Source organism: Cygnus atratus, chromosome 3, assembly GCF_013377495.2.
Source record: "Cygnus atratus isolate AKBS03 ecotype Queensland, Australia chromosome 3, CAtr_DNAZoo_HiC_assembly, whole genome shotgun sequence".
Taxonomy (NCBI): Eukaryota; Metazoa; Chordata; class Aves; order Anseriformes; family Anatidae; genus Cygnus; species Cygnus atratus.
The window spans coordinates 20,297,664-20,312,323 of NC_066364.1; the positions used below are offsets into that span (position 1 = coordinate 20,297,664).

General features: G+C 36.0%; 1 protein-coding gene across 1 annotated transcript in view; it reads right to left on the minus strand.

Annotated features, from left to right (window-relative positions):
• The window catches only part of SNTG2 (syntrophin gamma 2), a 280,170-nt gene that overhangs the window by 153,195 nt on the left and 112,315 nt on the right, over window positions 1–14,660 (minus strand). Inside the window, exon 2 of the mRNA XM_035543020.1 lies at window positions 10,241–10,378. Coding sequence (XP_035398913.1) covers window positions 10,241–10,378 — 138 coding nt within the window. The remainder of the gene's footprint in view (window positions 1–10,240; window positions 10,379–14,660) is intronic.

A 14,660-nucleotide genomic window follows, 5' to 3' on the forward strand; every position in this document is an offset into this window, starting at 1 on the left:
GTTTTATGTTCATGTTATTTTGATTGTTTCCATTTTTAAATGAAAATGTTCCTTACGAAAAAACAACAAAAATATAAAAAGAAAATAAAAAATAAAACTAGTGAGGTTTTTTTTGTTAATACTCTGGAGCTAACAACAGTTCCCATATAGAAGATTATAGAAGATTATTTCCTTGCTTCCAAGGTAGAAGATTTTTTTTTTTTTTTAATTTTTCACAAATTTGTTGCTGTTGTTCAAATATTATTTTTATTATAAAAAATGATTTGTTCAAATAGTCCCTTTTCATTTATCCCTAAGCAATGTTATCCAGTCACAGCTTCAGCTGTGTTATCTTCAGATCTCTGAAAACAACTTCCAAATTAGTTGACAACTTCCAAATTCGTCAGCATTCCTTTTACCACAGAAAACTTATCTGATTGTCCTTAATGGCATACCTGCGTGGATGTCATGGTTCAGACTGAATTACTTCAATCAACTGTTCCAACTCTTACCTTGCCAAAGGTCTCAACTCTTTCTTCTCCATTATATAGAATTTAAAAGCCAGTAACAAAGGCAATCCATATTGCCTAATCACACATGCCCAAGTGGAACTTTTGTCTTGTTCCAATGAACAAAAACACTGAAGAATATGTGTGCTGATTGAACTGTTTTTTTTTTTTGTACGTTCAACGACAACTGAACTGTGTTTAAGAAAGCAGCCTACTTTTTGTGAAAGACTAACATTTACAACCACCAAGACTGCTAGCTAGGTACAAAAGCAGATTTCTGCGGATTAAATTCACATAGCTGCAACAGTGGAAGGACAGAATTTAAATTTTTGGTTAGAAGCAATATTTAGGTGCTTGACTTGTCTGTCTCAGTCACTACCCCTCTCATGGAGTAGCATTTACTCTGCAGGAGAGCCAGAGCGTGATCACCAGGTTTATACCTCATCAGCATATACAGCTCAGGGACAGAGGCTTTATTTCTTTATTTTGGAACAATATCATCTTCTGTGCACTGAGGCAAACAACTGCACTGCAGAAAAAGTTGTTAAAGATATGAAGAAGCAGAAATACTTTTGCTCCAGCCTAAGATGCAGATGCCTCTGTGCTGAAAAAGAACATGTAGCTAGCTATACGTGGGGGGAAGGAGGGTCTTGAAAGGTCTCAGCAATCACTGCTGAACCAGTGAGGCAGAAGCTTTCAAGAACTCCAAGAATGATTCTAGACAATAATATGCTGAAAAACAGATCCAGTATAAACTTAACAAATATAACAAATTTAAACTTAACAAACATAACAAATGCAGACAGCATATAAAAGAACATGTCAATACCTGTATAGATTATAGTATATATAGACTAGTTAGTATCTGTAGCTGTAATGCTGCTTGTAAACAGCTACTGAAATTCAAAACTTTTAATAATAGATTTATTTCCAATAGGCTTTAAATTATTTTTTGAAATCTTTTCCTCTTGGGAAAAAAACATGAATGGCCACCCTCATTTTAAGCATATTTCCCTAAAACAAACAAACAAACAATAAATATCACTAACAACAACAAAACCATCTTAATATATATGCCTATCTACTGAAAAATAGTTGAAAACAATCTTACAGTTTTAATGAAGTTTCAAAAAGAATAGATATTTTTAAATGTAATTTGGAAAACTATATGATCAAGTACCTGTCTTTTAGGTATGAGATAGCTCTTGACATAAAAATACTCTAGATTCTTTTAAACCACAATGACTTGACAGAAAAGTTTCTCTTTAGAAAGGTCTTTTATATCTCTATTCATTCATATGAAGTGGCATGACTGGAGCTTAATGGGCAATGTGAGAAGGCAATTACAGTCCTTATTTTTGTTAGTTAGGTTTTTAGCAAGATTTGATATCCCCTGTAATGCCTGCCCATTTTGTCATTATTACCAGGTTGTTAAAGCACAGGACCAGCACTTGTGGAAAAGGATCTTTCATTAGGAAAAATATTATGTACCTCAATGAACAATGTACTAAAGGGATTTCAGAAGGTGAATGCGCTTGAAGCACTCCACATGCATTGACATAAATGGATATATTTAGAAAAGATTCCATCCATAGATGGATCCACAATATTTTCTATCCACAATAGAAAATAAAAGCCAGTCTTGGTCAACAGTGGCAATAACAGCAGTTTGCCATCCAAGCCCTTGGGAAGCATATAGGGAAAAGGAACAACAAAACCAAAAAAAGTTCAATATGGAGAGTTAAAAGAGAAGTCTGCAAACATGGATGCAAGGGAAGAAACACCCTGATATAAGAAGGAAAAAGAAGATAGGTACTTAAAATAACAGCCATATCTTATCTTTTTTTTCAGCAACTCTTCAAGCTACCACAAGGAAGTTAGGAGATAAGAAACGATCGAAGAAACAGATCCAGTGAGAATGTGAGACCCGGTGAAATGTGAGATAAAATGCAGACATCCTGCCAGTTGCTGTATATTCGAAAGGAACGAAAAATGGTGCATGGAGAAGAATATTTGAAATCCCGCAGGAAGTTGTCTCCTCAACAAAGATGAGGATAGACTATGGATATGGATTTTCTCAGCTCACACTCTTTGCCTCTCCATTCCCAGAGCTTCCTCAGCAACTTGAGCTAAATGCATTTAGCATCCTGCCATGTGCTGAGATTTACACTTCTGCTCACACAACCCCCACTTCACACTGATTGGCAGGGCATTTCCACCTTCCCAATGGTTGCAAGCTGCAGACAATCTTTTGTCCGTCTCTCTTCCTAGAAATGTGGATTTTAGACTACAGCAGGGGCTGCTCTTGGCAAGATTCTTTCCACGCACAATTCAGAAGAAACACCATGCCTAGGAGAGTGCGCTCAGCAGCCCTTACAAGAGAAGGTTATGGGTTATGGTTAATCACCTTGTCCAACAGTTTAAGCATGATACAGCTAGAACCATACAGCTTTATGCTGGCACGTAAAGATATACGACATATCATGCAGCATGTCAGAAGAATTACAGTGCCATCATCAAGGACTGTCATACAGAGATTCTTTTTTCCACTACACTTTGAAACTAACTGTTGAAAGAACACTGAACTTATCCAGAAAGCACTGATTTTTAATTGCTTCTTTAGCCACTGCTGTTACTATTTATGTTACCATATGGTCCATAGTCTTTATTAAAGACCACAAGAACAAAAAAATCTGATGAAATCAGTGGAGCATGAGGAAAATGTAAATTTCAGTTAGCCACTTTGGCCAGAGATCTATGCATTTTCACAGGTTGTCAATACTGCCCTCTTCTCTACTCTTCCTCTACTGCCCTATAAACACCAGCATCTTATAATTGATCATATGAACAATCAAATAATGCATTGAAAACTAATGTAACAGCTTTTTCATAAAACAATATTGGGGCTGGGATGTCAATTGAAGAACTTTGCTACAAATAGTATTTGCTATACTGTTGGTTATAACATGCCTAGCCTGTAGGAAAAGCTTTTTGCTAATAAATAAATAAATAAATAATAAAATTCGAAAACGGTGTTTGTATAAACTTTATTCCCAAGTCTGTGTCATTTTTAAGTGCCTTTACAGTCTTAGAAATAGTTATACAGGTATTAAAATGAAAGTCTAACATCTTGGACAGTGGAATTATGAAGACAATGGAAATACCATTCAATAAATCTCAAAACAGGCATGAATTAATCCTCCATGGCATCATGTAATGCCTCACTCCACAATTCCATGAAGAGGAGGCAGGCTATACTAGGGAACAGGCAGACAGAAAGCAAAAGATTGCTACAAATGGAAAAGAGTTGAAACTTTCAACATTTTGCAGTGCACAGGATGTAATCTTTTCCCCAAAGGAACAAGAAGAGTGAGTGCATCTATAACAACTGAGGCATGCCAGTAGCTGTCGAGTTTCGTACAGAGACAAAGCAAATCTTTTCACATGCTAGCTGAGATCTGGGACAGCTGCAGAGAATCCTTAATAAGTATGGTATAGTAAGATATTTTTATTGGTTTATCTTATTTTAACTGTTTCTATTACTGTAGATCAAAGTCTATTTTTTTTTTTAGAGTAAAACGAAGTCACTTGTTTTATTTTAGCCTGCCAACCTAAAGGAGGATTATTCAGAAAAAAGAATCAGATTGTTCTCAGAGTTGCCTAGCAAAAAGATGAGAGGCAAGTTTCTACTTGCAGTTAAGAAAATTCCAATTGAGCATAATTGTAAAGAATTTCACAGTAAAAATGATTACGCATTAGGAGAGGCTGCCTAGGGAAGTGATGAAATCTCCATCTTCAGAAATATTCTGAACTTGAAGGGACAAAGCCCTCAGCAACTTGCCTGGGCCATTGTCCTGCTCTGAGCAGTGGGTTGAATTAGGTGACCTTGAGAGGTCCCCTTCAATCCAAATTCTGTGATCTATTCTAGTAAAGATGACCGTGACAAACCCCACTGTAGTTTATTCTCAAGGGTGTAGTGATCTTATTAAACGTGTCTGAATGAAACAGTCAATGTCAGTATGAGTTCACAACAATCCTCAGGTACATCTCCAGATTTGTAAAATGCTTTATTTGGGAGAAGAGCTTCCTTTGGTAAGCAGTATGAAGGACCTAGACTACTGCAACTGACAATACAGAGGACATCATCTACAGATACGGATTTCCAGAGTTACTAACATACACAGGAACCTGTGGCAGGATAAGATTATGCTTCTTTTTAAAATAAAAAAATAAAAAAATCTGATTTCTTTCAAATCAAAAGGGATTCTATAACATGAGTTATAGCTAACTCCTGCCAGAACACCTGTTCTTTATTTGAATAATTTCATCTGCATTCACTTTGTGCAACATTTCACATGATGACTGCTGTTTTGATGAAGATGAACAGCAGAGCTTGCATCCATCATTATCCAACATACCATCACTGGAAATGCTCATTTCCGCTGCAGGTATTCTGCCTCTAGCTTTTAAAGACTTTAAACTGCCATACAACCTCTCACAATATATATGATTGCAATTTACTGATCTTGACAGTCTGCCATGTCTCCATGTACAATAGATGAACTGAAATTTTAATAAAGGATACATACTTGTATGTATGCCTGGGTTACCACATAGTAACATCAGTGTTGTGCTGCCTTTCCTCTCTATCTTGCTGGTATGAATGCTCACCCTCAGCTGGACTCTCCTTCAAAAGATTATTTTTCAGGGATATCCATAGTCTCCTTTGCATTCCTCTGATTTGTTACAGTTATTTTTCTTTTTACTTAAGCTACTTACTCTTTTTATCTTTATTATTAAAGTTTGGTTTTTTTCATCGTGCTGATGAATACTCATATTTATCATTCATTTTGTGATACTCAGTCTTAACTGTTCTCAAAATGACAGCAGCTTGTGAGCTTTCATAATAAAGATCCTAATCAATTACTTGATTGCTTTTTTTTTTAGATACCTAGGTCAGTTTTCCAACTTATTAAAACAAATAACAAATGGTTAAATAATGCATTTTCTCCATACAAATGATTTTAGTTTCAAAAGAATAGTCTTCCTTTAATCACCCACTTGATGTTTCAAAATATAGAAAAAAATAATATTTTTAGCTGTTTTTAAAAGCTCTTTTAAAAATTATTTCAGACTAAAATACCATACCAGTGATGGCAGAACAGGTTCTGGGAAAATACCGTAGTAACAGCAGTTATCACAGAATCACAGAATTGTAGGGGTTAGAAGGGACCTCGAAAGACCATCGGGTCCAACCCCCCTGCCAAAGCAGGTTCCTTAGAGCAGGCTGCCCAGGTAAGCATCCAGACAGGCCTTGAATATCTCCAGAAAAGGAGACTCCACAACCTCCCTGGGCAGCCTGTTCCAGTGGTATCTAGACAGGAAAAAAAAATTACTTGGGTTAAAAAATAAACTTTAGCCCTTAATACCTGTTCTCTAGAAGTATGCTAAAATAACATTCTTCTGTGTCTGTAGCATCTAAGTTATAAAGAAAAAAAGATATAGCTGTCTCATCAGGGATTGAAATGGTACTTTATGGCCCTGTTTCTATTTTTTGAATTAAAAAAATTCCAGTCCTGCTTTTTTTTTTTTCCTCTCTCCTTTTAGAATCAAATCAAATCGAATAGTTCAGTTGAAAGGTACCTTATTCATCTACCTCACTTTATTCTGTCAAACTCCAACTAAGACAGGACTTGTGAAGCTGGACAACTGGGTACCCAGGATGCAAAGGTTTTTGTCATTCTAATTCTATTCGCCTCACACAAGCCTCTGAAGACTCCTCTTCCCACCAATAAGCCAGGAGCCTGCCTCAGAAACCTGCCTGTCCACTGACCAAGTCAGAAGCATTTCAGCTCTGAGAGAGGGAATCATTGTAAAAAGCTTGATACATTTCTTTTCTTTTTCTTACTTTGCAAGTAGAATTGTCAGGGAAAAAAAGATGCAGAAATAGAATACAAATTAAAAGAAAAAAAACGTTTATGAAAAGAAGAAAGGCATAAAACTGTGGGCTGATAACATGAAAAGGATGGTAGCAATACACATGGAAGAAAAACAGAGTACTAAGGAAGGGAGTGAGGCATACAGAATACGTAAGAAATTAGTTTCAACATGGTAAATGGCAAAAAGTTATAGAAAATCACACTATGCAGGAAAAGCATACTATGAAAAGTAAAAAAAAAGGAATGCCTCTCTGTTTCTTCTTTAACTGACAATGGATCTTTCCCTGGATTTCATACAATCGATTCCTTTCTGTGAGTATTATTAAACTACATATCTGGAAAAAAAAATCTTTTGTCAAAAAATACTTAGAAGTTAATTAAAATGTATTTTTTCTCCCCCTATATACCAGTTCCATCAATATCTCCATGCTTTGTTTCTATGAGTGCACACCAATGCTGATGCACCCTTACACACTTTTATTTCCTATGAGTCTGAACACCCCAAACACAATAGTCAGGAAAATTTGCTTAGAATGTTTGGATTTTCCAAACTTGAATTTCTGAAATACATTTCGGTAGAAAGATCAGATGTTTAGTAATATAGATATAAATCATTTAAATATTACATATAATCTGCTTTATGATTCATAAATGTAATAATACATAATCAAACATTGAAAAATGCTATTTCCTACAATTGTTCCACTTCCAGAAGGATTTTTACAGATATTTAAAAGCCATCTTGTCTACTGTGGAAAAACTTGAAAACTAAGGAAAATAAACAGTTGCCTTTACACCACTTGCTTCTATACATATCTTAAATTCCAGAAACCATGTTCTTCTTTCTCATTACTGTACATCCAAGTCAAATGACAGAAAGACAGCTCTACAATTTCTCATCACAGGTGAAGCTTTCTCTGTGCATAAAAATAGGACCTCAATGAATGCAGGGTGGCATAGTATGAAATAAGATCAAGACGATGCTCGTAAAAGACAGGTATTTTACAGTGACAGCCTTTTATCTGTACAATCAATATGAGATTGTTGGGAATAATCTGTACTGCTGAAAGCCCAAACCACCGCAGTACCTGTGATTGCTGGTGTCTGCCACTCCTCAGCATTCATTGCTGCGTGGGGCCAGCTGAGATCTGAGTTAAGCATCTGCAAATCCTGTCCTCAGGATCAATGAACCTGTAAGCTAAACTGGGGCTGGAAGCAAATGTTGTCCTACAGAACTGGCTGGAGACCAAAGCAGTATCACAAGTAGACACAGAGGTCTATTTTTCAATTTCTCTATTCACATATATCCCACCTAAGAAGAAAAGTTACTCTAAAAGCAAAATCTTTCTGAATTCCTTCTATGAGTTTGAGAAGACTACAGAGAAAAAACAAACATGTTATTTCTATTTTTGTTGCAAAGGAACTAGTTTGATGAATGGCCATGTGCAAATACAGATTAACTATGAGTAACTAAGAAAGAAAAGTATAGAAAGAAGGAGAATAAATCAGTCAAAGTCATTGTTCAGGACTGCCATAGAACTGACTTTCAAGTTACAGTTTCCTATTAATATTTTGAATCATACAGACGAGGGATGAAAATTATTTTTTTGAACCACTTGAAAAGTAAAGCATTTATCTCTTCTGAATTTAGCTTGTATAGCTATAAATTTAAGACTTCAGAATTACCAAAAATAGCTCTAGAGAACAACCAGCTATTTCAGCCTGATTTCAAATTCTTCTTTTGAGCTCCTATACGCTAGTAATTCATACCCTGTAAAATACACAGGGTTCATATTAAATGGCCTTTATTTTAAATGCTAATTCTCCAAAAGTTTTTATTTTGTTAAAGTATAATATAGAAAAAGCAAATATTGCCTTGAAGTCATGACTTAATCCATTTTTTCTCATTAAACTTTGACGAAAGATGCCCACATGGATTTAATATAACACTTTCAGAGCCTGTCCTTCTATTCTGTCTTCCTCCAGGAAATACTATTTAGGGTACCCATAAAATGTAGAAGTAAAGAGTATCAAAATCATAATCAACACAAATTTTGACACTTTTAAGTCAATATCTGGGTTAACCATTCCTTCTTTATTTTTTATGAGATCAATGAGTGATGATTAATAGAAATATAGTTTTGATACAACTTTTCCTCAGATCCAGTCAGCCTGTGCTGATTCATTCAAGAATTAGCCTAAGACTAGGTAGGATAGAATTTCAAATCTTTTCCTATGAAAGGAAGTTTATACACAAGGCATTTAAATACCACAAAGTCCAGTGCAATCATATACACTTATATGCACAGATACAATATATTGCACAAAATACAATATATTGCAGCCATTCACATATTATTACAATTATTGTAATCGTAATTAGTATAAAACTTATCAACACTATCAACAATGTCTGCAGTTAAAAGCTGCAGCATTGCACATTTCCCAGTGAAGCACAAAGTATATGCATGCTGATTATTTTTGGCTTAGGTTTATATTTATTTCAGCAAACCAACCAGCATGTGACCTGTCTCTCACTTCACTGAGTGGTCTCCCACTACCTGCCAACTGATGCAACCTTTTTTTTATTTTTTAAGAGCATCTCATGTTCCATTGAGTTCCACTGGCAAGTTTTGAAATCAGTACAAAATGCTTCCAACCACTAAACACTGTTTGTTTCAAATTAATTTTTGGTGTGACATTAGACTATATATACACATATTTACTGTGACAGAAATGAAATGCGTTTTTGTGGTATATAAGCAGACTCTCTCACATAATCGCACATACATGTATCTGTATATGTATATACTTATACTCCCTATATACTTTTTGGCTCCTAATTTTCAGCAGGGTATCACAAACTCACTTCCTGTCTCCTGGTGCCAGATTTTTTGCTTATTTGAAATGTGCAATACAGCAAGCAGACGGAAGATTCCCTCTTGGCCCTCTCCAAGGAGGTGCATTGCCATGCGTTGCTCATCCTAGCGAATACCATTAGAGTTCATGAAATTTATTTCACTCAATAACATTTGGGATACCTATACTGAGTTTTTAGAGGAACACTGTTTATATGAGGAAATAAAATACAGTGTTTGGGAACACCCATAATCTAGAGAACATCGCCGTATGTCTTATGCAAAGTGCTACTAGTTTTTCTAGTGACATTATGAAATGGTGATACAGAAGACTCCTCTGTAGGTTAGGGGTGCAAAATGTTTTTGAAAAAGCACCATAACTGAATTTGGAAGAAAAGGCAGAAAGACATATATATAGATACACATGCTGGCACTGATTAAGCCCAATCTCTGCCTAAAAAATTGAAATAAATGTCTGTCAAGTATTCTCTCAGCCACCTCTGTGCCCATATCTGTGAACAGATAACAGACATGTCTTGAACAGACAACTGCCCATACTTGATACTCCAATGAAAAAAAAAAAAGACTTTGGTGTATTAGTTTCTCTTAAAATGTTTTCTATAGGAAACAGAGCTTTTTTTTTTCAGCTTTTTTTCCCACTTTTTTTTTTTTCCATTTAATAGCCTAACAATATTTGGCGGAAGAATGCTGTATTCTCATCATTTATAGATATCTTCTCTACTGTTAAGGTTATATTTGTCAGAATAAAGGACATATAGCACTGGTAGAAAAAAAGTAAGTTTTTGCACACAAGAATGCACGTATGCACAAAAAACAACTCATCATTACATATTTCTATTACCCAATAAAATGTCTTGCACTCCAATACCATAATCTGACCTCTGTAGAAGATATTAAAGTGCAGTCGAAAGCACAGAGATATAGAAGCACTTACATTTGCACTGTGATCACTTCCACTAACACAGACGACATCTTGTTTTTGAATTGTTAATACCTCTTTTGTGAGCTTCAGTCGGATGTCATAAGCATTTTCAGACACTTCGTCATACAACAAAGCAATACCAGTTTTAGTCTGTGAAAGCAAGGCACAGAAACAAAAATTTAAGTATATGAACATTTCTTAATGATAAATAACAACCTCTATCCCATTCAATGCATAAAACACATATAAAGAAGCATTGTTTACAGAAAGTGTTAAACTGGTCTGCTATTCAAGCTCCGAATGGATTAGACATAAAAAGCCTCTTCTGTGCTGTAAAAAGTGGGCTAAATTGCCTTTGAAATAGGCATTAATACATAAAACAGTACATTTGTACTGTTCCACGAAGGAATGTCGTTGAAGCACGTTCTGTTTTTAATTCTATGACTTACCAAGAAACAGTATTATAAGCAGATAAGTAATGTATGCATAAATGTACGTGAACGCATTTTCCTGTTCCATAAAAAAGTAGAGACGTACAACAGTACTTCTGACTCAGAGATGTTCCTTCCACTGTGTGAGAAAAAGTTCTGCATCCTTTATAAAAGTTGCATTGAAGACAAGGAGTTTTATTATGGTTCAATATTAGGTTTTCATATTGTGAAACTCACAAATATACATATTGTAACCACATATAAATACAGGTGCTACAGGGCTTCAATTCGTTTATGTCAAGATGGGCATATATTTCTGAAGTTACTACTGGACTATTAACAAGTAAACTCTTTTGGATAGTCAAGTATTTTGGTATTAACAAGGATTTCTCCATGAGAAGTTGTAAATAAAATCTATTTTAATCTTTGGTTTGTTCATTTATGTGCAAATTTACCATTAATATTCAGTCAGCTATTTCCTTAAACAAAAAATGGGGATTTAGGACTGCTTACAGCTATTTGTTAAAATAAGAAGAGTAGTACAATTTCATAGCTTTACAGTCTTTTCACAGAAGAGGAAAAACAACAGATCTTTTCTGAAACAGATGATCATATTTAAGAATAATATTTATTAGTTTATAATGTATATAACAATATTATCAGATCACTGCACTTTCCTGTACACAAATGAAGAATAATCATGCCTAATTTAAAGTTTAGCTGCAGCATTTGTTTTCAAAAGACTGCTCTAAATTTCATTAAATAGTAGATTACATAAAGAACAGAGTAATGAATTAAAGAAGAAACATGCCCTGTGTACTTTTAAGTCCTTTGATTTAAAAGTAAAATCTAACACTGAACATTATAATACTATTTTCATTTCTACAGAACCAAGGAGAAAGGTCTGTGGTGTCTGTTAATAAAAACTTTTGATCTTTAAAGGCAATTTAAACTTAAGGCGCACTTAAATACTTAAATTTAGATGTGGTGTAGCTCTAAGCATCAACAAGTGTCAAAGCCTCCCTCGCAACTGATGGAAATGCAAAGTGAAGCAATTAAATTTCCCCTGAAGTACACACACAGCACATGCTCATGGCCACAGCTGCCATTTAAGACACCTTAGGATATCCAAGATATCCACAAATGTAAGGCTGACACAAGTGTTAGGGGAGATCTGGGTCCTTCTAGCTGGAGATGAGACCAGACCTCCACTATTATACGAGGTTGCAGACACTGACCATGCCAGCAGACATCCACACATGGGTATCTTAAGCTTGAAAAGAATCTCACCAAAGGTTTTACAATGCAGAAATTCACATCTAGGATGGTCATTTAGATTCTGTAAAGCCAGTGGTGAGCAATAGACACCTCTGAAACGTGATTTCCCGATCCCTTCTCTACATCCATCTAGAAGGGAACAAATTGCATCATAGCTCTCTACTGTGACTTAAAAAAATAAATATAAACGACAACTCAGACACAGGTTTCTCATTCTGGACAGATAAATCTTGCCCACGGTGTTCTCGGGGAATGCCTAAAGGAAACCAAGTTCAGCGAGGGTGTAACCTTTAATCATTCTTGCCTGGTTGGAAACTGATGTGTATCAATATTCCCAAGGTTTTCACATTTTTTAAACTTCCAGCATGTGTGAATGTCCTGGTTTCAGGTAGGACAGAGTTAATTTTCCTCCTAGTAGCTGGCAGGGTGTTATGTTTTGGATTAGAATGAAAAGAGCGCTGATAACATGCTGATGTTTTAATTGTTGTAGAGCAGTGCTTACACCAAGCCAAGGACTTTTCAGCTTCTCGCTCTGTCCTGCTAGCGAGCAGGCTAGGGGTGCAGCAGGAGCTGGGAGGGGACAGACCCAGGACAGCTGACCCAAACTGGCCAAAGGGGTATTCCATACCATCTGACGTCATGCTGAACAATATATATAGGGGTGGCTAGCCGGGGTGGGGGGCCGGCTGCTCGGGGATAGGCTGGGCATCGGTCAACGGGTGGTGAGCAATTGCATTGTGCATCACTTATTTCGTACACATTATTACTATTAATACTATCATTATTATTATTATTATTATTGTTATTCTTTTCCCTGTCTTAATAAACTGTCTTTATCTCAACTCACAGACTTCACTTTCCCGTTTCTCTCCCCCATCCCGGAGAGGGAGGGGGGAGGGTGAGCGAACGGCTGTGTGGTGTTTGGCTGCCAGCCGGGCTAAACCACAACAGTGAATGATATATCAGTATTATTTATAAATGAAAATGTACAAAATTTGTGTCAATGCTTTCTGCTTAAAAGCTATATACCACGTAACAGCAGGTATTTTCGAGCAGTAGAAGAATTGCCTGGCAAAACCACCTTCCCCACACCGTTCTGCTGTTCACACGTTCTGCATGGCATCCACTCGGACCGGCAACCACTGTTACTTCTGCTGACACACCAGACTGTGCTTTACAGACACATCTCGAGAGAGCAAAACCCTACACAAGCACTTTACACAGTCTAAAAGCAGACCTTTCCCTGGCTAGTAATTGTTACATAGGTTTAGAAGTAGCACATTGGAAAAAACTCTGAACTTTCATTGTAACAGACAATCAAGTAATGAATGAAATATGCAGAGTAACTGATTAAATACGTTAGCATTTTCTATCACATTATTTAAACTAAACGTCTCATTGAAGCTCATCTATTCCTATTAAAATCCAATACCTACCTAGCACTTCATCTAACTCCTGATGTGATCTACGATGACATGCAACAATACCTTATTTGCTTTCAGAATCAATAAGATTAATCTAGATTTCTCTCAGCCTTTCAAGTCTGCTTTTAGACCATTATAAATGGCTGTGAATCAGAGTTCAAACATTCCCTTGTTCACTCTTTGTGTTGAAAAGATGATACATGCAACTCTATCGGGCAAACTTCAGTCCAAAGTGCTTCTTCAAAGAAAGAGGTTTTAATGGGAATTTAGTCTTTGCATGTACTTGTATATCCACCAATTTAACTATGCTAGGTTTGTCCTGAATTCTCATTTAAAAAACTCTCTCTGTACAGTACTTCTTCCAAAAACTGGTACCAGAAAGAGGATTGAAAAATAAAATAACTCTCCAAACAGACGTAGTAATGTTAGAGTTTATACACCAGATCTACATGTGTTGTTTTTTTTTAGAAAAAACATGTAGAAAGAGCAGAGAGTTGCATAAGATTTAAGTGCTTACGATGAGAGATAGGGGAATATAAATTAAAACTCAGTTGGCAAATGAGGAAATTAAATGTTGGTTTCTATACCTTTGATGAATTTTCTAGACACTGGACTCAGGAAATGGAGAGGGAGGATGTGTGTGCGTATGCACACGCATGTGGAGGGAAGAAGAGGGAAAATAAAGGAGAACAGTAGCATAATTGTCACATCAGACGTGACTTTTAAGAAAGCTTAGTCACTATCCTGTTTTTGACAGAAAAATTACTGAAACTTACTTTCTCAAGCAAGCCCCAAACCTGTCAATACCACACAAAAGAAAACAGCACTCTCTAGAGGGAGCTAAAACTGCAGGTAAATACTTACATCATTTTATTCTTGTCTACTCCAGGCATATCCCTAGCCATCGTATTTGCTTTAAAGCACTCCCGTTTGCAATAATGTTTTGATACCCTACTCAAAATACCCCAGTTCTTTCAGAGCACTAAAGACTAAATCTCAGAGCTGCAAATTCTGTTTCCAACTAGACATCTCTAAGCCAAACTTTGGTGTAACTGACATAAAACACTTGTCTTCCCTGCTCTAAGTTTTATTTTGAAAAAGTTTGCAAAAAAAATAGGCAGAGTGTAAAAGTGGTGTTGAGGTGTACCGGGTTTTCTGTAGAAACTATTGACTTGTTTATGGCCATTTGTTTCTCAGGTGGACGCAGCAATTTTTGTCAGGCTTTTCATCCTCGTAACTGAAGACTAGGGGAACATGTTCAAAGCTCTTACACAGATCATCAGAAAATTCATATGAGAG